We start from the raw sequence: 24,949 nt of genomic DNA, 5'->3' as shown, positions 1-24,949 counted from the left end.
GTTTCGTTGCAGGCGTATTGGGTTGCAGTTCGTCTTTATAGGCTCTTCAGAGGTGGGTCGGATCCGAGTCCACTTTGACAAACACTGGTCTAGATAATTCCATGGTCGTGATAAACCTCACGACCATTAGAGAGTTTAGTAAATAAATGTAAGCAGGAACCATAGTTCAGCAGACACGTTAGCCGGGCGGCATTTTTGCACGTCTTTCTGAGTCACGTCTTGCAGTATCAATGGTAACTGCATTTGATTTAATACTTGTATAATTTATTGTTGAATCATCGGTTATGCCCCTTGGCTTATGTGTTTTGACGACGATTTTATACTCTTGTATTGTATTTTACTTAAAATATTGAACATAGGACTCACTGAAAAAAAATTGCAGCATCCCTACTAATTTACAACTGTACTGTCATTTACAATTCGAAAAAGAGACCAAAATAATTATCCCAGTAGCATTTACATTTAGAGACTTTTGTTGAGGTAGAGAGAAACAGACAGGATCTTTAAATGTATGACACTAGGAAATTCTCCAATCATCAGTTAAAAAGTATGGTTTCGTACATTTTATATATCTATTCTATTTGAGAAAGTAACTGACTATTACTAACTCAAAAATCGTATTAACTTTATGACAAGAAGTGCAGTAACGTGACACTAAACACTGTATCTCCATTTCCTACTTAGTCCATCCTCGTTCTATTTACTAATGACATCATCAAAACAATAAAATTGACATTGACATTACTACGTAAATGGAACCAACAGCTTGTTTACCACACTCGCACATACACTACACAATATATGTATAAGATAAAGATATAACCGGTTCTCACGCGGAATCCTTATTGAAATGCACCTATTCGAGTAACGGTTTCTATAATAAAGTTGATGATATTATCAGTCTGAGTCTGGTTTTGCGTTACCAACTTCATTATAGACGGGAAAGTATCGGGTTCCCGGAGGAAATATGAGACTGCCTGTGCTGTAAGATGCGGAAGTTCATTGTTATCAATTTGCTAGGTTCATAAGGCATACCTATAGTATAGAATAGATAGAGCAGCCTAATATTAAAACGCGGGCATACCATTAGCTGTGGATTATGGAAATCGGGTCTGATATTTTTGAGTCGAAGATTATGGCCAGAAGGTGAGGTCCACTCATCTCTCACTCGTTACGGACGGTAGGTTGGAACTTGGAACTGATCTAGTTTATTAGGTATTTTATTAGATCCAGATTACTTTTAACTGTGATTAAAGACATTAACGTCGCATCCCTGCATTATACCTATCTCAATTTAGTAATAGGAGCTTAGTAGGTCTCCGCTTAAAATTCTGGAGCATCTTAAGAATCGTGATAGATATTTATCGCCAAAAATAGTAGGAATCTAAACAAATTCTATTCTCCATTCGATTATTGCCAAATATACCGTTAATAATAATAAGTTATTGTCCGAACTAGACCCCAAACCAGTCCAGCATGACGTCATTTACTCGGATTTGGCAGCACGCAAACTATAGGTTTCATTAAAATTCCACAAGACTGCAATTTATAGATACCTTTGCTTCGCTAAGCCTGCAGTAATAAAATTAATGGTGTATTAGTGCTTATTTTAATGACTAAAATATTATAGGTAAAGTTTTTTCAGAATAGGCAAATAATATATTTTTCTGATAGAATACTTTGTAACGATCACGGAAAGGTGGCTCTTTTATTATTATTTCGTATTTAATTATCTTTTTTTAAGTGACCGAAATGACGTTTGTGAAATTTAATAGCGGATGGGGTGACAAATTGACAATGCCTTTGCACGTTCTAAATGTATGAATTAAGAAAAAAAACACCAATGACAGTTGATATACTTGATATCGCTTCTTTTTTAATTGGGGTGTCCATCGGATTGGCCTAGACTGGACACTAGAAATTGGGAATGGATTGTAATTCTACCTTACGACTAAACTGAGTATGTAGTAAAGGCTACCGTTACTTTCCGACTCATCATCATAACGTAATCCAAGTACATGCTGTTTCTCTAAGGAAAACCGTCTAAAATAAGGAAACTGCGAGCATTAACGTGCATATACAAGAAGCGCATTTCCTTCAACCGTTTACCTTCAGTCTTCCTCGTATCTACACGGTGTATCAGAGATAATGGACAATTACTTTATGACTGATGTCGTCAATGTCATGCTATTGTCTCGGTGACCGCTACTCGCTTTTTAATAGTATGACATGGACATGACATTAGATGATGTTTAGGTAAAGCATGAAATACAGGAATGCGGTAATATACGTACATATATAATGTACATTATATATGTATATGTTTGGCGACCGGTCTGGCGTAGTCGGTAGTGACCCTGCCTGCTAAGTCGCGGTCCCGGGTTCGAATCCCGGTAACGGCATTTATTTGTGTGATGAACACAAATATTTGTTCCTGAGCCATGGATATTTTCTATGTATATAAGTATGTATTTATCTATTTAAGTATGTATATCGTCGCCTAGCACCCATAGTACAAGCTTTGCTTAGTTTGGGGCTAAGTTGATCTGTGTAAGGTATCCCCCAATATTTATTTATTTATTTATTATATAAATGGACCATGCACTTTACATATAGCTCGTCCTAGCGAGTTCAGTTTAGTCTACGAACAAAAATATCTTAACACGACTCTAATATTATGAGCATAAAGCGCGTTCTGATTTTTTTCGTCCGTGTAAAAAAATATAACTGAACGCGACAGTACATCTCAACTGTTATAATAATGCCAAAGAGCCAAGAATTGCCTGGATTAATAAGAGGTCTTGCTGTTGCACAAGTTTAAAAACATACCTTACCTTAACGCCAGACTGATTGCCTGCCAGAAGTATGTTGACACGTTGAACTACATATTTGTTTAGTTAGTATAATAAGCCAGTAAATGTAGCTCTGAATGGACTGCCATTAGGTTATAAATAGATTCTAAGTATCGTCTTAATGTTAGGGCTTGTCTGCAATGAAATCGTGGTCTCAAATCTCTAATGTAACCGGGTTATGGTCATATCGTCATATGACAATAACATGTTGTGGCTTGACACTTGATGCTATACCACAGCATATTTTAAGGCTGTAAAACTTGACCATTATTTATCATTGAATGTTTCATTCGGTTGTTTTCCAATCTCGGTTTAGCTATCTATAACACTAACTAGGGCGGTATTTGAGCATACTCCATAACACTAAAAAGTGTCATAAAACTATGACACTTCTTAGAGACACTGCAGGACAACCTCAGGAGGTTTGCTGCTTCATAATCAATGCAGAATTAGCGTCTAGGAATACCTATGGGACATCATTATAACTTAAATATGGAACATTATATGTATACATAGTATATAGTCCTTACCAAACGGTAAGGACTATATACTATGTATACATATAATGTTCCATATTTAAGTAATCATACGCCTATGAATCGGTAAACACCGATTCATAGGCGTATGATTACTATTTCATCCTTTAAGGATAACAGACAGACTGCAAGCGAACAGTCGCTGCAGTTTTCACGCAATCATAGAGGTGTATAACTGTATTAACTGTATAAGTGTACTATCCCTTACACATTAATATTATGCCTTAGGATTGAAAACATAAGCTAAAAATAGCCATCATAAATAGACTAGCCTAGTCTAAGTAATTTACTATTATGTAATTTGTATGCAAATCAGCCTGAGCTAATGCTTCGCTCTACATTACTCAACATTACTTACTGTCGACTGTCGCAAATGATCTGGGACATGTAAACACTATGGCCAGCCTTGAAATATGACCCAAATATATACTCACATTATCCTCTTCAGTGCACGCGAACACTGTGGACTTAGCTATTTTTTTTCAGTCAAAAAGTTGAGACAATTCTTTCGTGAAAAAGTAGGTAAGGACTCAGACGCAGGTCATTTAATACTCTTTTGAGATGTAAAATCCATACGCATCGGAATTCTGGTAGAAAGCCTCTTCCAATTTTCACTTTCAGTCTTTACTAACGAGCGATTCCATATTATGTGCCTCGATAGTGATGGATGTGATTTGACCCTAAAAGAAAAAGGCAAATAGCTTTTACTGCTCATTCCGGTCACTGATATCTTTGAATGGAATTTCGAGGCGATCATAAAACTGCTTATTCATTACCGTAATAATAGATAATTGGCGCAATTTCGTACAATTAGTTTGATATTCTTCTTAATGACTAATAAGCAGGTGATGTCTAAATGTAATGACGCATGGGATTGCCCTGACTACTTACCTACCGCAACCTTACGGGTAACGCGTGTCATGCATATTGATATCACTTACTCAGAATGCCTTAATTCGATTCATAGTCCTAAGAGTGCTGAGAGCCATTTCAGTCGACAGTTTGGCGTAGCCCTTAACGGTGAATTCTGTAAGAAAACATAAACATCTTATTTCATTAACAATCTCATTAAAATGTTTTAAAGTAGGTACTTCAATCAAGGATCGAAAGTGAGTCGTGACTTAAAACTTTGTAGTTCAAGTCTGAAGTATACGTGGTGAGTCATTTAGTGAAATGAAGTAAGATGAAAGTATTTTCGTGCCCCGCTCAGTCCAACTTTGTGTTATTCAGTGTCTTGTTGTGACTGATTTGCTGCAAATAAAAGTGAAAACTGTTAAAGGACTGGGATCAAAGTGTTTAAGTGATTTGTGCCAATTTGGATATTGAGAAAATGTGAAAAGGTCTGTTGTGAAATTTAACCTTTGATTGCCTTATCAGTAGAGAGCGGATCTCAGGTAGCGGTCAAAAGGTTACCTGATATGATTAGATTCAGGGTCAATTTAGTTGTAGGTTAACTCTTTAATGCAGTTTTAAGTAGATTACGTATTTGTTCCAATTAATTCTTCCTGTTGCTTGTGTTACCGGACATATTATTTTTTGTGCATAGTTTAGATGTCAAGGCTAATTATCTTCTTCATAAACCTATATTTAATAAGGTTTACAAGAGGTTGCTCTAAGAAAGCTTTGTTAAATTCAGTTCTTTATAATAAAGAGACAGATAGTATCAACAGTTTTATGGAGGGTATGTAGTTAGATGGTAGGGAGGGACTTGGTTTGTTTGTTAGCTTTGACAATTGTTTATTATGACAATATTTTTTGAGTTATTAGACAACTTTCCCCAAGAACCCCAAACCTGAGATTCTCATACCACCGCTTATTTATAATTTTAGAAGGAATACTTTTTTAACAATTGCTATTTGTCTATTTCCAGCTGCGGTCCACATAGCGGGCGTAGTCGGGGCGATCGGTACTTCTGTGCTCGGCGTCTTCTGCGTGCTGTCGGTTCTGCAGCTCGCCATGATCTCGTCCAAGGAACGTGTCGGGCTCAAGTACTCCACCCTCGTGATGCTGAAGCTAGCGCTGGCGCTATTAGATCAATGTAGGCCCTAGGACAGAACCCTGGGGGACTCCGTATGTTACATCTACTGCTGTCAGTCTTGCAGCTCGCAATGATCTCGTCCAAGGAGCGGGTCGGGCTCAAGTACTCCACCCTCGTGATGCTGAAGCTAGCGTTGGCGCTATTAGCCGGTAAGTTCCGTAGGAACAACGTAGGCCCTAGGACAGAACCTTGGGAGACTCCGTATGTTACATCTACTGCTGATCGATTCTCGAAGTCTTGCAGCTCGCCATGATCTCGTCCAAGGCGCGGGTCAGGCTCGTACTCTACCCTCGTCGTGACGTTAACACGGGCGCTATTAGCCGGTGATTTGCTTAGAAACAATGTAGACTAGGACAGATCCCTGGAGGACTCCAAATGATATATATATGCCTTTTAACTTATCACGTATATAGTAAAATCTACCTTGACTCTCAGGGTTCACTCTTGCAAATAGGTAGTCGCTTGGCAAATGTTATGGGTTTTCTCTTTTTCCAGCCCTTTTTATCTTAGATTGGGCAGACAGACGGTGTCAAATGCCTTCTTCAGGTCTAGAAAAATAGCAAGATATTTTCTTGTTATCGGTCTTTTCAGATTAAGATGTGCGAAAATGACCTGAAAAAACAGACTGCACGAGTATATATGTAGAAAATATAGGAACCCTTCAAATAATTTAGCTCAACACAACAGTGTTAATAACATATGGATGAATGTGCATTTCAGCGTTGCTGTCCATAGCCGCGGCAGGTCTGTTCGCCGTGCAGGGCGATGACAGAGGGTTCAGGGTGACGAGAGGAGAGGCGTTCTATGTTCAGGTAACGTTAATTACTCATATGCAATGTTCACACCCAGTTAGTTTCTTCTAGCAACCCTACTTGTGCTGTGTTGAAATGTTTCAGCTGAGATACCTACAATATCACTGAATGTATGCGAACAGTAACGTACCTTCCTTGAGATTATATTCTCGGCATAAACTTATGTTAAGGAAAACAGGCATACAAATAAAAGGCATCGTTTCTTTTATAGAGCAAAGGATTTGGTAGACACAGAATCCGTAGAACAAGTCCGTTGTCTTGTAATTCGATCGTATTTTCTGGTAGATGTCGCTAGGGCCAGTAGGGCCATGTTTGGTGCAAATACTCTCTGGTTATGGATGAATTCTTGGTGGCTCTATTGGCAGAGCGTTAGAAAAGTGTCACCAGGAGTGTATTTTATACTTTTAGATTTATTCTAAGCTTAGTATTTTCGTTTCCATGTATTGAGTTTCTGCTTGTTAAAATAATAATAATCCTATTCGTAATGTTACAGATCGTCTGCATAGTGATAAACTCCCTACTGTTCATAATGTCGGTGTACGACGCGCTGTTCACCCGACGTAGCGGCGGCGACCCCACGCACGAAACAGATTCCACTACCATTAACAACCCCGGCTTCAAGGAGGGCCGAGGTAAGAAATCCATACTATTCTATTGGACGGTATATTCATATTTGATCGGACTTCGAACTTTTCAACGAAATGAGTTGAATTTACATCTGCGAGTTATTGCAGCAAGTTTTGAAACAAAGGTATATGCAAGAATGATGATTATTTATTCTCAAAATCACAACAATAGCAAAAACTTACAAATAAACACTTATACTAAAAACTTACAAATAAAAGATTTGACCCAAGTCGTCACTGGGCAAGGTGCCCAGAAGGCTGGCCGCATTGCCCCGCTGGATAGCTATACTGATCCGCTGAGCAAAATACTGGCCAGCGCTCTGGTCACCAGATGCGTCTATGAGCTCCTTATAGAGGCGATGCACACTAAGCCCCCACGGCCCTCTAGGGTGATGCAGATATTTTCCACTCACCTACCTAACTATTGTATATTGCGTCTCAAAACATGCAGGTGTAAATTCAGCTTTAGCAAAGGCACAGCGCGACAGAATCATGATGGGTCGTCATTCGAAATCCTCGTGGGCAGACCTCATTAGGTAGGTAGTTTGGCACAACTCGCGCGCGTAGTGTAGTGTGTCCAATTGTCCATAAATTTAGTGCGACTTCAAGTATGATCTCGCAAGTTTTGCTAGATCACCTGAATGGGTGTATCTCGCGGTACTTCTATGATAAGCTTACTGGTGGATGATATTTTTTCTCCTAGTCGATTTAGGTCATAGTGACTGCATTAAATCCTTAGGTGAGAGAACTAATTTAATTTCTCCGTCTGACTGCAGTTGCCAATCTTAGTCTGCAGTAAATACTAAATACTGGTCCGGATCGAGAGCCTAACGAAAATCTTCAACCTTTGACTGTTTTCTTACTTGTCTTGTCCGGCCAAGATAAGTTTGCAAATATTTTAACCCTTCGTCTGTGTTTGATAAGGATCCTAACATAAGACTTTAAAAATGTACATCAAGTTAATTTTTTTTGACAATTTTTTGACACACACAGGCGAAGGGTTAATAGCCCCGCCTCTGCAAGGGTTAAGTAAAGTAAAATCTCACCTTTTCATTTCCAGGCATCTCAATGACGGACGCGTCCGGCAAGCCGTACAGCAGCAACGGGCACGGTTCAGTCGCGTCCATGAACACGACCGCCACCACGCTCACCGGCGCCTCTGAAGCCTCCACCATCACGCGCTCGCCTCTGCGCTCCTCGCTGAAGAAACCTAGCACACTGAACCTGGTCTTGGGATACCTAACCCTGGCTATTCTGGACATTCGCCGCCTCTGAATAGGAATGGGAGTCAGAAGAAGGTGCGTATACAAACGCATAGTACGGAGGTTTAGACATACAAGGATTTGACCATATTGTATGCAATGTGAGCATTGAATAAACACTTAAAAAATGTTGCACCAAGTTCGAACTTCTAAGGGAGGCATCGTGAGGATTATATGGTAGTTGCATTAAGGATTTGGATCGCATATACAGAAGCAAAGTACTGAGGTTTAAGAGACGCGAGAATTTGACTGTATGGAATATGTGAAATGCCTAAAGCCTCGGATGATTTTAGGTATCTACATAATATATTATAATGTTTAACCCTTAAATGCATAGTGATGTACATATGCATCATGCATTTTTGACTCTATTGACAGCTTGTCAAAGTTTAAATTTGAATAAATTTTTGTCAAGGTCATGCATTTAAGGGTTAAACTAGCTCTGCATTTGCACCGACTTGAGGCGACAAATAAGATCAAATGTTAATAAAATAAAGGTGGAGTTCGGATTTAAACTGCTTCGTTGTTAAATCATGGCTGTTGCATTTTTCGTCATAATCGCGGCAGTAATGCAACAGCGAGGAATTATTTTATCGAAGACATTGATAAAAACAGCAACTGTTTACAGTCTGTAGTCATCCAAACGTCACCTTAACGAAATTATGCGTATGTGTGGCGCAAAAATATACAATTCGACTTGAAAAAAAAAAGTGGCAAGCGGAGTTCTGTCCCTTACGGACAACATTACTGTGTTGCCACCTTTTTCTTTCTACTATTTCTTGTCTGACTGTTAAAGGACTAAGAAAAACTACAAGGACATTGAATTGTTTAGACATATATTTAGACCAATTTTTACGCTAATCAATAATCATAAATTTTAACATCAAATATTATTTATTTCATGACTTTGATATAAATCCACACTCACAGAAAAAATACAACAACAATCATACTAAAACCTGAAAAAATAAAAAAATGTATAAATGGATAAAATTCAAACCTTAGTTCTAAGGCAAATGAAACTTGTAAATGTCACTGGTCTTACCTGACTTAAGTAATTTAGAATATTAGCTTGTAAAATATGCAAAACAAGATATTTACTTATATTTCTATAATGCACGCAAAATATAGGAGTGTTTTTGGACAACAAAGCCATATTATGCGAAGTGTGTTATACTGAACAACTTTTACTATGAGATCAACGTCGGTAGAACAATGTTCCATAGCAAAACTTGTTCAGGCCACGTAGACAAGATGTCAATCGTTGACGCTCAGTGACGTATGTTAATTGTCTCTCTCTTCCGTATTAGTGCGACAAAGAGAGATAACTACAATACGCTACTTGTATAAGCAGCATGTATTGCCTAGCTTGTACAGTCACCGGCAGAAACATCGTACAAAAAGAAAGCTACATAAATATGTGATAAGCTCTTATGGTTCTAGAAATATGATTGTATCAGAGATCTAAGCGATCTTCTTTTTGTGCGAAGTTATTGCCGGTGACTATACCATACGGCTAAGGTATGAATACCTTTATACAAATATTTAAGGATGTCTCACACTAGAACCACACCTCGGACACTGGCGATCAAATACATGAAACAGGCGCGTTCCTAGCACACAGTCTAAGCTCGTGTAGGTGAACGGTTACTATGCTTGTATGAGTGAGATATGACAGGCCGACTGTTCGCGTTTTTGACAGGCGGTAACTGTGAGGTAACCGAGACGGGTGGGCGGTTTTACAGCGGGGAGCGACAGTGGCTATACTGTACGATAGTACTCTTTATTATACTGTGCTAGAACAGAACGGGACGGACCGACGTGTCATTTCTATAGAAAATATCGGTAGCCGGGCTATCGCGCGACTCCTATAGAATTAGACAGTACGTTTCAGCGTTGGTCACCGTTCAAATCTGTGTTTAGATTAGACGTGCAAGTTATTACTGCAAGTTTGAAACAGAAGTATATGCAAGAAAGAGATGCAGACATTTGCCACTCACTCTTACCTATAGTTGCGTCTCAAAACTTGCTGCAATAACTTGCTGGTCTAAACTCAGCTTAACACCTTCGCAGAAACAGGAACCCGCCGGGGCCCATTTCTCAAAACTGAAAGTTACAAGTTACAAGCGGAAGTCTCTTTCCAACTTATCATATTAGACATTGACAACCGCTTGTAAATTGTAACTTGTAGCTTCGAGAAATTGGCCCCAGGGGCCCGTTTCTCGAAAGGTACAAGCCTTGTATTACAAGCGTGTTTCCATGACAACCCATACGATTTGACAGTTCGCGCACTTATAATACAAGGCTTGTACCTTTCGAGAAACAGGCCCCTAGGCACTCGTGAACTTTGTTCAGATGACGGACAACCCGCTGAGAGGATTGTCGCCATATAAGCGGGCGGTTATAGATAAAGTCTGGTCATTTTTTATCTGGTAGTGAATATATTTAAAGAATATTTTATGCGGGGTTACTCACGTGTTAAGTCGATATAACGTTCGACATGTTTCGATCCATTTCCGAGGATCTTTCTCTAGAGTAGCGACCCCACCTTTACATGTGGAGAGCGCGACGCATACTGCGGGCGCTTGCTCTGCGTGCGCGGCTGCTGAGGGCGGGTCGAACGTTATATCGAGTTAACACGTCAGTAACCCGCTTAAAATATTTTTTGAATATGAGTTTTATAGTTAAAATTGGTAGTGAATATATTAAACGACATTATAAATATAAGTAAATATCAAGCATCGCACACACTGTGATGTAGATATCAGTTAGCAAGTGTTAAAGCACGCTTCAGGAATTAAGAATCTCTACATATCTCACTATTTACATTGTTTTATACTGACTTTATTATAGCAATAAACTATTTTTTTAAATGGAGACCAGATTGCTTTAAGAACATAGGTGACGACATATATTTCTAGTCCTCATTTTAATGCCTGGATATTAACATTTTGGAATTATTCTTATACGATTTGATGTATTTTAAATGGCAATACCGAAAAAAGAAACCAACGTTCAAGCTTAACAACTACGTCAAATTGTATTACCTAAAATATTTCTCATGATGTCAATATTCAGGAGAGAAAGGACTACGTATGTATGGAGATTATATCGTCCCCTTTCTTCGTGATGGTGCTCACACACTGGTCTTAAATGTTATTATAACATCGTGTGGCAGGCACAGCGTGATCGCATTGCCATTACGCTGTCCCTGTCACACAGTGTAAATATGTATACATTTATAACAGCCGGTGTGGGGCACCATAAGGTCAGTCAGAACGAATCTCTTTCTATGGTACTATATAACGAAGTGACCCGTTTTTATGAGTATTTTCTTGAGTGTACTTTATATGAATACGACCAATGTTAGACAAATATCATGTAAAATAAATGCAGCCACATGGTGTGGTTATCATCAGAGGCATAGTAAGTAATAAAGATCTTAATAATAAGGCGACATTTTATAATTGTCCGCCATTTTGTGTAGCGTTTGACGTTATAGTAACGCCATCTTTTGAACCGATACATGATAACTGAGCTAAGAGCATTTTATGGAATTGTCCATATCAAGTGTGTCGTTTTATAAATATTCTTTACATAAATATGTGAAGAAAAGGAAAAATTAATCTTTATTATTTACTATTCTCTGTTGAAGTCGGAAAGTTTCGCTACTATTCGAGAGAAAATGTATTGATATAATTATAAAATGAATGTCTTTTACAGTCGAATAGTTGTGAAACTAAAATAGCCTTTTAATTTTATACACAATTTTATATACTTAATTACGTTTATGTATATTTTCGTGAACAAAGTTCTTTTCTATATATTGTCTACGCGTGTACATAGTATAACTATAACAGCACAAAGTGTTGAGAGAATGTTTTATACATATAGCTTGTTGTATATTTCTATGCAATTCATTTTATCACTTAACTATAAGTTTAGTTGCAATATAAAGAAGACTTACCACGATGAATTTAAGGATATTGACCCGCCTGTGTCTATCTCTTTCGCACGTATTTAATTACGTAGATATATCTCGCTTAGCTGTGCGAGCGAAACAGAAATATAATCATGCGTGTGCGATAGAGATAGAAATAGACAGGTCAATGCACGTTCCTCTCGGTAAGTGTTGGTTCTTTAGACAAGTCTACTTTTATATAAGCGTTAGTATTACACAGTATTGTAAATATACATTCCTAAAATAAATAAAACCCACCAGGCTTGTTGCAAGATCGTCACGTAATTTAGGGTAAAACATGTTTTCGTCTTAACAAATACTTTTTGACTCTTTTTACCTTGAATGTAGCTAAAAACTTAACAAAATCCTTCTTGTACTAGTATAATATTCCACTGCTATTAATTATTTTTAATAGCTTCTTCTAATTAATCTTATCAAAACTCAGCATATGTAAAACCCAGAATATAAAATAAGGTATATTCGTGTTCAATTAGATCTAAACACTTACGTGAGCAAAAATATCTAAACAAGACTAATATTACGAACCTGCTCGTGCTCAGTTGTTTTTGGTCCCGTAGATGTGAAGATGTAACTGAAACTGACTATCTGTGCCTTATTTTCATTTGGGATTTTAAATATTATGCTTTCCAGCACAAGGCCTTTAAGAATAGTACGCTACAACTATTCTGACGACTAAAGATGTTTTTTACGTAACAATGAGGATGTGTTCAGATATTTTTGGTCATTTATTAGACGCCGAATATACGAGTGTAAATAAATTGCAAATACAAGAGGGACTTTGCTCAAGTTATTTACCCATAATTTACCTAAATAAAATTAGACTACTTAAATTGTGCCTTAGGTACTCAAAAATGCAAACGTGCCTTCAACCCCTAGCCTTTACCCTATGGTTGTTGCCTTGTAATATTAAACCTAAAATATTTGTTTTCGATAATTTAGGATATTAATTTTCTTTATCCGTCCAAACTCTGGTCTTAAGATTAGTTGATATTATAATAGTATATTTAGCTATAAGCATGAAATGAGTGGAATCAAATTTTTTATTATTGTTAAATTTGTTGTTGGGAGTTCACTACATCGTGTCATTTACGATGACGCTCAAATTAGTCAAATATAACCTTAAATAGTATGACATTTAATACCTGATCAAGCGTCATCGTGAATGACACGATTTTCTAATGTTTTATATATGTACCAACGCATGAATTTCAACTTAGTACAGTTTATGTTGTGAAGCAAAATATTATATTTACGATATATGTTTTCCTTCTTTCAAGTTTTGGTGTAAAACATTATATTATTTGAAAATTAAAACTTGATCCTCCTGAACGTGTGGTTTTATTTTATCAAAACATACATTTATTTCTAGAAAAGATAAAAAAAAAAATATATATATATATATATATATTTTTTTTTTTTTAATGTTTAATACAATCCTTTTAAATACAAAGCCTTCTGAACACCTTCACATACCACTCTCATATACACCGTGTTTCACTTAACACTAAAAACCTGAAAACAGTTTGTTCAGAATCGAGAGTAGAATCGATTCAGCTATATCTTGAGGGGGGTAATATTTTCATTTAAATTTGTATTATTAGTTATTTTTTAGTCCTGTATGGAAGTGAGTGCTGGGCCACCAAGACGAATGATGAGAGAAGACTGCATGTGAATGAAATGAGAATGTTGCGATGGATGTGTGGTGTGACAAGACTGGATAGGATTCGGAATGACTATATAAGAGGAAGCCTGAAAGTAGCGCCAGTGACAGAGAAATTGAGAGGAAGTAGATTAGCATGGTATGGGCATGTAATGCGGAGGGATGAAAGCAATGTTATAAAACGAGTGGTAAATGTGAAAGTGGATGGATACAATGGTAGTGGAAGGCCTAAGAAAAGATGGATGGAATGTGTGAACAACGATATGAGAGTGAAAGGTATTAGTATGGAAATGACGGCTGATAGAGAGAAATGGAGGAAGATGATCTGCTGCGCCGACCCCAAATAATGGGAAAAGGGCAAGGGAATGATGATGATGATATTAGTTATTTTTTACGTGCCTGTATATTGTATGTTGTACTCGTAAGACAACATTGTGTATATCGCATATCGCATTGCTAGAGGTTGTTTACCTTTTTCAGTATTTGGGGTATTAATACTGGCTGGTTACTTGGACGATTAATTTTTCGCTACGAGTTTGACGTTGTTTGTCAGTTTAATCTTAATGTTTATCATAAGTCATAATAAATTGAACTCGTACCTAATTACAACCTTGTCATTTTAAACATTGGGTTTAAATTTGCTTACTGCGATTACCTGTCCAATTTGAAGTTTACTGTGACAAAGCTTTAAAGTGTTTTACAGTGACATCTTAGCTGTCTATTGGTAAACCTTATGTCGTTGCAGTAACGTACACAAATAAATAGTTTTGTGGTTTGTGATGGTAGTTAGCAATTATTTTATTGAGTGTAGAGCTAAAAGTCAAGTAGAGCTGTACAGAAAATTAAAAATTCAATTTAAAAAAAAGTAACCATCAGATTAAAAGATGAATACTCAAGATGAGTTTAAAAAAATAAAAATCAGTTGGGGTGTCTGAGGTTTTGAGTGTTACCGGAAACACGGTGTACATTCACGCTAATTAGTTTTTGTCCTTGTGGTCAACTCCACCAATGTATTTGTTGTACAGCAAGGAGTATTATATTATTTTCAGTACAGATGGTGTTTTTTTACGCACTAGTGCGAGAAGTGGTTCATTATATGGCAGGTCGAAACTTCGGAGGTCCATCTGTACTGAAAAACGTCGTTCGATACACGTGCGAAAAGGGAATTCGTAACTCGTGTCGATTTAAAACAGTTCCTTCGGTCGTGTTTTAATTTATCGCCACTCGTTTCGAACTTCCTCTTTTTCGCACTTGTATCGAAATGTACTATTTCAGTACAGATGGTGTTTTTTTTACTCACTAGTGCGAGAAGTGGTACATTATATGCTAGGTCGAAACTTAGAGGCTCATCTGTACTGAAAAAGAGTACGATACACGTGCGAAAAGGAAATTCGAAACTCGTGTCGATTTAAAACACTCCCTTCGGTCGTGTTTTAATTTATCGCCACTCCTTTCGAACTTCCTTTTTTACGCACTTGTATCGTAATGTACTATTGTACAGTCTTAACCCTTAATTTGGCAGACATAGAAACATTAAAAATACCGTTTTTTTTTGTTGAATACTATTTTTATGGGTCATAAGGAGCCCCGAAAAAATAATGAAAAAAATCATAATCTTTCAGTTTTTCAGGAAAATTATGTTCGGTGTGGCGAACACTGCCAGCTAATCAAGAATTAAAAGTGTGAAATAATTTGCTGTATAAATGTTAAGAAACATACAAATTTTTCGTAGAAAATGAACATAAAAGTATTGTCTACACTTTGTGTGCCCTTTTTGTACTTTGTGACCCCGAAACTAGACCTCCTTCGTAATGTTGACACCGAATATCCAATACTCTTGGACACGGTAAGGGGAATGTCCTGGAATTTAGGCGTTATGTTATGTCAAATGGGGTTTTATATGCGGAAAATGCGCAAAACTTCTTACTGGGGTTCAACTAGACGAGATTATGTTTACTCAACTCGGATACCTGCTCAAGAGAGGCATCGATTTGAGACACAAGTTGCATTCTGCTTTCCAAAACCTGCTCACGATAGGCATTTGCACGACCTGTGTACTGGCTATCATCTGTGCTGTCATCCGCATAGCAGCAATAGATATTGCTAGTTTCTAGCTTATCATTGATATGAAGGATGAACAGGGTCGGTGATAGGATAGATCCTTGGGGTACACCTCCGTTAATGGGCCGGTTTTCTGAGTATTGATCGTCGATGAAAATTGAAATGCTTCACCCAGGTAGAAAGCTGGCGACCCACGTGCAAAGCCTTTCTGGGAGCCCGTACGAGGGTAGCTTGGGGAGATGCGTCTTATGATAAACTCTATCAAAAACCTTAGGTAGCGATATCTAGGCTAACTGCCAGTACCTCTCCCTTGTTCTCAATGGCGGTGGCCCAACTATAAGTATACCAAAAGATCACCATCGCCACGACCATGGCGGAAGCCGTATTGCCGGTCACTATAATCTGGTGTTCTTCAGGTACGCCAAGAGCTGGTTATTAACCACTTACTTCATTGCCTTGGAGAGAAGAGAGGTTCTCTCATCTGGGCCTCAATGGGCCGTCGGTGTGTAGGGTTTGTGCGATCACCCTTCTTTGCGGTTGGATGGACTGAAGCAGTCTTTCAGGATGACGAGCATTTACCTGAGCAGTATGAATGCCAAAAAACGCGAATTAAAACTGGGGATAAGCTCCGCAGCGCACGTTTTCAGCACAATAGCTGGAATACCCTCAGGCCCATTGGACTTATTGACACCGAGGGCAAAAAGTGCATGCCTAACTACACTTTGAGTGAAGCGAACCTCGGATGAGAGTATTGAGAATTTTTTACTTGGATGAATGATAATGGATGAATCTACTCTTAGAAAGTATTTTTGGGGAAGAGGGAAAAAGAAAAGGGGTCTGAATCCTCGCTGTAGGACCTTCCTGATGCACATCCATCGCGGTTCAACTAGGGAATGCAAATTTGGCTTCGGTAAATTACCGGTAATTATATTCCAAAACCGGTTTTTTACCGAAAATTAAATTTTCTTAAAAATTACTACAAAAAGCACTTCTTCCGCAATTTCTTCTTAAATAAACACTTATAGATCCTTCTGGTAAACACTTCATTTAGCAAGAATTCGTTTTCTCCGCGAAAACGAATATTTTTTGTGTCATTGCTATACTATAGTGTGGTATTGAAAGGATGTCTGTTATATCTTACCCACTGTAATACGTCGACAGTTATAGGTGCGAGAGGGATGAATGGTTGTCGTTTCATAAACGTACCTATGTCTGCCGACATGTTTCGTGTCATATGGAAACCCATCATCAGGCATGAGTTCTCGCAGCGGCTAGAGTCTGTGCATTCCAGCCTGCACTGTGTGTGCCTGCATTGTCGGTTCCAAGATAAAAAATCTGATTTCTATAAAACCAACAACTGTGGAATGTGGACAATCACTATCCACAGTTGGTTTTATAAACTCCAAATTTAGACCCCGAATGAAGGATAAGACCATTAATTCACTCATTATGACATAAATATTTGATAAGCGTTAACGATAAGACCCCCTCCTCCTCGCATTGGTATCTTCGTTGCTGAGGGTCGGTCGTGAAGTCCCAATAGAATCAATTTTATTCTGACTTTCTGTTCCGGATCTGAAGTTGGGTGTAGAGGGTGGAAGGGATCTCATCTGTCCATGTTGTTGGATTGCGGCGTCTGCGACCTCTGGATCCTTAGCCATCACCCTTGCCAGTAATGATTAGTTGCTCAAGGTTGTGGCCTTTTTCCCTCCAAAAACTCCAAAATTCTACGTAAACGTTGATACGGAAAGCAATCCAGGGTATTTGCAAAATCTTCATCTAGCACCACATCTCGAAAGCGTCAATGCGGTTGCAGCCTTTTTCAGACTCCAAGTCTCAGCTCCGTAGCTGAAAATGGAGAAAAATAGAGCGCGTAAACCAAACCGGTTTTGGTTTTTCTAGAGACATGCGGTTCTTAGGAACCAATAATTATGGATATAATCCTTGTAGCTGCGACTCTTTTGGCCATTCCTATGCGTATTCTGATTTCTTTTTCAGAAGAACCGGTATTGTCGATGTTTGCGCCGAAGCATATGAAGTCATCTACTGTTACTGGCCTAAGAGCATCTGTGTGTTGTATCTACCTACCACAATCCACCACCATGAGCTTGGTTTTTACTGTGGTTAATCTTGAGATCCATTTCCAGACGGATGCGTTCCATTTTACCGGTGATATCAACCATTTCCGCTTCACTGGCGGCCAGAAATTGGTGTTATCTGCCTATCGAAGATTAGTTATTTTAATAGAATAGAATAGAAACACTTTATTGACAAACTGTGTACAAAAGATAGCAGGTATGTATAATGTATATAGTATAGTCCCAACAGTTACCCGACATGGGCGTGCAATGCCCACCAATTTTTTGGTGCCCACCAATGATGATTCCTGCCTCCCAGCTTCCGCAGGTTCTTCTGATGATATATTCACCGTACGCAGGTGACGGGAAACCTTATCAACACCTTTCACAAAAGTAAAAGGGCTCGATGTTTCTCTGTCGATTCAGTTTCCTTTTTCAACGGAGTTTCAATGAAAGCTACCAATTATGCTTGATGTCAAAACGATGCAGTCAAAGGCTTTGCTATAGTCGATGAAGCAGAGGATCATCGAAGTACTGAATTCGTAAGCCAACTCTCTCAATGGACGTACATTTAGGATCTGTTCGCACCTTTGCCCTTGACGAAACTTGCCTGTTTTTGCGGGATCTGCCAGTCCAGGATGTGACATAACCTGCTGTGTAATAGCACTTTTGTGGCGTGGGATATAAGAACCAGGGTCCTGTAGTTGTCCTTTACAAATACGTGATATTTCAATAATCTGTGATGATTTCTAGTGTCTTAGTTGATTTTATCGAAGATGATTGCTAAGTAATTGTAAGATTTAGCATCTAAAATGTATTTATTGTTTGTAACAAAGACATAAAACCTGCTTTTTTCAAGATTTCATTAATAATTTTTGTCTTTTGAAAGTGGTAGTTTAATGAACACTACTAAAAAACTACTTAAATATCGATTTTGACGGAAAATATTGATTTTTCATGAAATAAAATAAAAACCGGGAAATTACCGGTTTACCGGTTTTGGCGACGCTATATCGGTAAATTACCGGTTTTGAAAAACGACCGGTAATTGCATTCCCTAGGTTCAACACGGTAACGCGGCGAGAACAGGGATAGGTACTTTTGCATCGGGATGTGCGTAATTAGGTTAGAACTTTAGCTAATCATTTTTTTTATTTAGACGTCATATTAATGTAATTTAATTTACTTTTGTGCTCTTTTGTGAAATAAAAATTTGGTATAAGGTCCACCGATAAGTTGGCAATGTTCGTCACACCGAACATGCAACCCTGGAATTCAAACACTGCGTAGCTGGCGGTGTTCGCCACACCGAACATGCAACAAACCTACTATTTCACTGTGAAGATGGCAGTGTTCGGTACCACGAACATGACTTTTTAAGTGTCACTGTCACTAAATTAAGACTTACACTAAACTAGAAACTCTTTAGTACGATTAATTACCTCATTGGTAACCGATAAATGTCGTTTTTATTAATGTGGCACCATAAAAATCTAATAAAATGTCATAAATAACTTGATGATAATTTGAGTCGATGATACTACACTGTTAATTTCTCCATCTCATGAAAAGCAAAACTGTACCTACTTGCGACTTCCTTGTGTACCTAGTTCCGGAGGTCGCAGGTTCGAACTCCGGCTCGCACCAATGAGTTTTTCAGAATTTATGTGCGAAATGTCATTTGATACTTGCCACTCTTGCCAGTCGCTTTTCGGTGAAGGAAAACATCGTGAGGCAACCGGGCTAATCCAATAAGGTCTAGTTTACCCTTTGGGTCGGAAGGTCAGATGGCAGTCGCTTTAGTAAAAACTAGTGCCTACGCCAAATCTTGGGATTAGTTGTCAAACCGGACCCCAGGCTCCCATGAGCCGTGGCAAAAATTCCGGGATAACGCAAGGAGAATGATGATGATGATGAAAAGCAAAACTGCACTAAATGATTTATTCGAAAAGTTAGGCAAGCCAAACACATTTTCAGCAGTAGAATTTGAATATTTAGAAGAGTTTTTGAAACCTATCGCATCAGCTCATGACTATCTCAAGGGAGATAATTGCTACTACCTGCTGCAACCACAATCTCCGTAAATGGGTATACAAATCGTCATCACACTGACTGTGGCGCGTCAGATCAGACAAACAAGCACATAGTGGAGGAATGCCCTATGACCGTTAGCATTAGAAAGCTGAAATTTGGCACCAATAATTATGTAGGTATATCAATCGGTTTTACTACTATATTAATGTTGCAGTTCTAACCTAACCTAACTGAAATTCTTGACAAAATGTTTTATTTGTTGAGGTCGCAGTTCTAACCTAACCAAACCGACTCTCTTAACAGCATTTAGTATGGGTGGATATTCTGATTTTAAGAAATATGCCAAATACAATTATGCGAATTAATTTTATTCATAAAAACAATCGGCGTAAACAGAATTATGCGAACTTATTTTCGGACAATGTGTTATTCGTATTATTTTCGATTATGAAAAATAAGTTTTCTGCCAAATTAACATTCGGCGAAAATCGATTATGCGAAGTCTGTTATGCGAAAATCGTTTCGGACAATTAAAGTTATGCCAAATAGAGGGAACCCATATCAATCACGCCGACAAAGTGGTAAAATAATATTTTTTAAGAAAAAAAAACCGCCGCCTTTGGGGTTCTGGTGAAAGCTACTTGCGAATGTTGGATTAGATGTAAAAATGTGTAGGTATTTTTTTAAACTGCTTTTAATGCTTTAATTATTTGATGGCAACAAAAATCAATATACGTATACCGTTAAGGTTTGATGAGTTTCCTCAATTCCTCATGAATCCGATTACAAGAAATCGAAGCTTGACAAAATTTGACTTGAAAAGTCAATATGCTTAACAAATACAACTAAATAAATGTTACTGTTCTCAACTTAAATGCATGCTGTTCTTATAAAAATACCAAAGTCACTATGAGTGTGCCGTTCAGATTTGAGGAGTTCGGTTCTGACCATCGTCTGCAGTTCCACTGCACCAAATGTCACTATTCTGGACGTAAGTGCATGCTGTTCTTATAAAAATACCAAAGTCACTATAAGCGTGCCGTTCAGATTTGAGGAGTTCCGTTCTGGCCATCATCAGCAGTTCCACTGCACCAAATGTCACTGTTCCGTACGTAAATGCGTGCTGTTCCTTTAAAAACACAAAAATCGCCATATTTTTGCCTTTCAGATTTGAGGAGTTCCCTCGATTTCTCCAGGATCCCATCATCAGAACTGGGTTCTGAGAAAAATCGGACCAATCTGTATGCTTATAATAAAAAAAAATTTCAAAATCGGTCCAGTAACGACGGAGATATCGAGGAACAAAGAGAGAACCACCTTCTTTTGAGAGATTTGAGGTGGCGGTTAAAAAATAATGCACATTTCTGGTGGCCTGGCTACTTTACTCATTAAAAATGTTTTTGTGAATTGTTAATGTCAATTATTATATACTAATTATGATGTTAGCAGAGATTATCAACCCTAAAAAGTTTGAAATTAATTGTATTTATCTATTACGACAAGAAAAGTAGGTGTACTATGGTTTTGAATGACCACACACTGTAGATATAGTTACAGTGTCTGCACCATGGGGTCCATGGGTATTGCAAGGTGTTTCAGATATCCAGATGCCGCTCCCCATTTATTATACGAAAATGTAGTACCGTCGATGAGGAAGTGGAGGCGCGTCAACCAGCCTCCGGTGCCGAGAACTCTTACAGATTTTGCAACGGCTTTGCAAAACTACACTCAGTATCATGAACTATACATTGATACGGTACATGCAGCAGTGGGCCATGCTGTAATCTTAGGCATGCCAGGATATAGAGAAATCCTGGCAGCTGCAGACAATATATTGGCAGATGGCACATATAAAACTGTGCCCGCCGGCCCGCTCGCCCACCAATTGCTAACCATTCACTGCACAGTGAATGGTAATTATTACCACCCGGTTATAGCTTTAATGCAAAACCGCCAGCGACTGCTGTACTCGGCAGTGTTCGAGAGTGTGGGAGCTCGCGGGACACCCTCGGCCGATCACGTAATTACGGATTACGAGCAGGCCCTGCAAGCAGCTTTGGGGCAGACGGCTGGCATCGCCCCAGTAGGCTGTTACTTCCACTACACGCAGGTAATTTAAAATATAACTTTTTTTAATGATTATTGTTCCGGTCTCTGATCATTATTATAATTCCGTCAGGCAGCTACTGCTGGTACATCTAAATCATACTTCACCTTGCACAATTTCACCTCTTAGACAGTTTGTCTAGTCTATTCTTAAATGGGTTCACAACTTCAGAGGGTAAATGAAGCATTGTATAAATATGAATTTAAAAAATGTGATGGTGAAGTATCTCTTACTGATAGTTCACATTGTTTATTAATTTCAGGCCTTAATCCGGAATGCCAGGGGGCTAAACATACCTGTGAGGCCCAACACTACAGGGCTAAGATCCCCAAGCGACGACACCATGCTTAGCCCAACCCAATCGGCGCAGCTCTTGATGGATACTTTCTATCCTAAGGATAACCCTGCGCAGGACGATCAGGGGCACAAACAAACCAGAAGCGAAGCAGAAGCAATCAGGAACCGAGTAATGAACTGGGCGCTGTCTGAGGAATTTATACCTTTTACGAGAGATGAACTGTTGACAGTCATTCAGGGAATGAACCCGAAAAAAGCGCCAGGGGAGGATGGAATAACAGCGGATATTGCCCGAGAGACAGACAGGGCCACACCACTACTGCTCGAAGTGTACAATAAGTGCCTCCAGACACTCTACTTTCCAAGAGCCTGGAAGCAAGCCTATATCCGAATCATCCCAAAGCCGGGGAAAGATGACTACGACATACCCAAGGCACACAGACCCATAGGACTGCTTCCAGTTTTAGGGAAAATCCTCGAGAAAATGGTAGTAAGAAGGCTCACATGGGAAATCCAAAATGGAGAAGGAACAAACCAAAGGCAGTATGGGTTTGTACCCCAGAGGAGCACGGAGGATGCACTCTACGACACTCTCACGTTTATCCATAACGGCCTTCAAAATAAACAACTGGTTGCCCTTGTCTCACTGGATATCGAAGGGGCCTTCGATTCTGCATGGTGGCCAGCGATTGTTGTCCAATTGAATAGAAAGAACATCAGACATCACACAATGGGCATGCTGTGTAGCTACCTCAGAGACCGAGGAGTTAAGCTGGTATATTTGGGGGAGGAAGTACAAACCAAAACAGAGAGAGGCTGCATCCAAGGCTCTATAGGAGGACCAACGTTATGGAACCTTCAGCTGGACCCGCTCCTGGAGGAAGTAGACCACAAGTTTAGAGATGTCCAGGCTTTTGCGGACGACATATTGGTGATGGCGAGCGCGGACACGATAGGGGAACTGGAAGTCAAAATAAACGAGACCCTAAGACTGGTGGAGAAATGGGGCCAAACCAATAAAATGAAGTTTGCTCCACACAAAACCCAGGCCATGCTAATCACTAGAAAGCTCAAATATGACAAGCCAAAGTTCCAGCTTCAAGGCACAATACTTGAACTCTCTGATCAGATAAAAATGCTTGGCCTTACCATTGACAGGAATCTAACCTTCAAACCCCACCTAGAGAAGGTGGCTATCAAAGCTATTGGCCTATACAAAAGAGTGTCACAGATGGCCAGAGCTCAGTGGGGACTTAACACGGAGATCCTCAAAACAATCTACGTCTCAGTGGTGGAACCGACAGTTCTTTACGCGGCGGGTGCGTGGGGAGGTATTTGGCGAAGAGCCTACGCAAGAAACAGGCTACACCAACTAACGAGGGCTTTTGCAATTAGAATAGCAAAAGCACACAAGACAGTGTCCATGGTGTCGGCCACCCTCTTGGCAGGGATACTCCCTCTGGACCTAAGGCTTAAGGAGCAAAATGACCTCTATGAGATTAAGAGGGGTAAAAGCCTGCCTTCATTACCGGATCGATATATGCAAAAAAAGAATCCATCCCGCTCAGCTGCCACACCCATCGGAATGACATCGCCTTGGTTTTGGCTATATAAACCAACTCCAGGACCTGGAACAAATCGAACAAGAAGCACTACAATACTATACAGACGGCAGCAAGATTGAAGGAAAAGTGGGAAACGGTGTTGTATGTCTCAGGGAAAACGAGGAGATCACAGCTACAGGATTCAAGCTGTCAGACTACTGCACCGTGTTTCAGGCAGAAATGATGGCAATTCACCAGGCAGTAGAAATGATCTGCAGTAGGAAACAGCGAGCGTACATATTCTGTGACTCAAGGGCGGCCCTGCAAGCCATAACGGACCCGGAGTCGCTGAACCCCATAGCGGCAGAGATCAGGGCGAGACTAGACACACAGAAGAGAGACGAGAACCCCATCAGTTTAATGTGGATCAAGGCCCATGTGGGAATGCCGGGCAACGAAAGGGCGGACGAATTGGCGAAGAAGGCGGCTCTGACAGACAAACGAGAGCCCAGATATGACCGTTTCCCTCTGTCCTACGCAAAGCGAACCATCAGAGACGACACCTTGGCGAGGTGGCAGCAGCTGTACGCAAGTTCAGAAACCGGCTCCGGCACAAGACTCTTCTTCAAAGAAGTAAGGAGGGCGAAGAAGATCCTCAGCGAACTAGACACTGACAATATAAGGTCGCAGATCCTTACGGGACATGGTGGGGTAAGGCAATACCTGCATAGATTTAAGTTGGCCCCCTCCCCATGCTGTGTTTGCGACAACACAGTAGTGGAAACAGTCGTACATATAATAACAGAGTGCCCTAGGTATGACTACCTAAGACTAGAATGTGAACACAGCATGGGTAGAGCCATTAGCTTAAGTAATCTTGAGGAATTGGTCGGGAGTGATGACACCCGACAAGTGTTTTGGAGATACGCGAGGGTGGTCATGCGAAAGGCTGCATTGGCAAACGAAGCGAGGCTAGGTGGGACCCAAGCCGGGAAGCAATAAGAGGACTAGAGAGCAAACGATCTGTTGGGTCAGTAGCAGATGCGGCCGTAGGATACTA

At 39.5% G+C, this 24,949-nt stretch overlaps 1 protein-coding gene across 2 annotated transcripts in view; it reads left to right on the top strand.

Annotated features, from left to right (window-relative positions):
- Positions 1–9,785, top strand: part of LOC125235976 — a 76,866-nt gene extending 67,081 nt beyond the window's left edge. For both annotated transcript variants that reach the window (XM_048142645.1, XM_048142644.1), the window contains 4 exons: positions 5,259–5,420; positions 6,144–6,238; positions 6,732–6,870; positions 7,925–9,785. In XM_048142645.1, the coding sequence (XP_047998602.1) occupies positions 5,259–5,420; positions 6,144–6,238; positions 6,732–6,870; positions 7,925–8,139 (611 nt within the window). In that variant the 3' untranslated portion in view covers positions 8,140–9,785. The remainder of the gene's footprint in view (positions 1–5,258; positions 5,421–6,143; positions 6,239–6,731; positions 6,871–7,924) is intronic.
- Positions 9,786–24,949: the final 15,164 nt, after the last annotated feature.

The sequence above is a fragment of the Leguminivora glycinivorella genome, chromosome 18, assembly GCF_023078275.1.
Source record: "Leguminivora glycinivorella isolate SPB_JAAS2020 chromosome 18, LegGlyc_1.1, whole genome shotgun sequence".
Taxonomy (NCBI): domain Eukaryota; kingdom Metazoa; phylum Arthropoda; class Insecta; order Lepidoptera; family Tortricidae; genus Leguminivora; species Leguminivora glycinivorella.
This window is presented reverse-complemented; position numbering and strand designations above follow the sequence as displayed.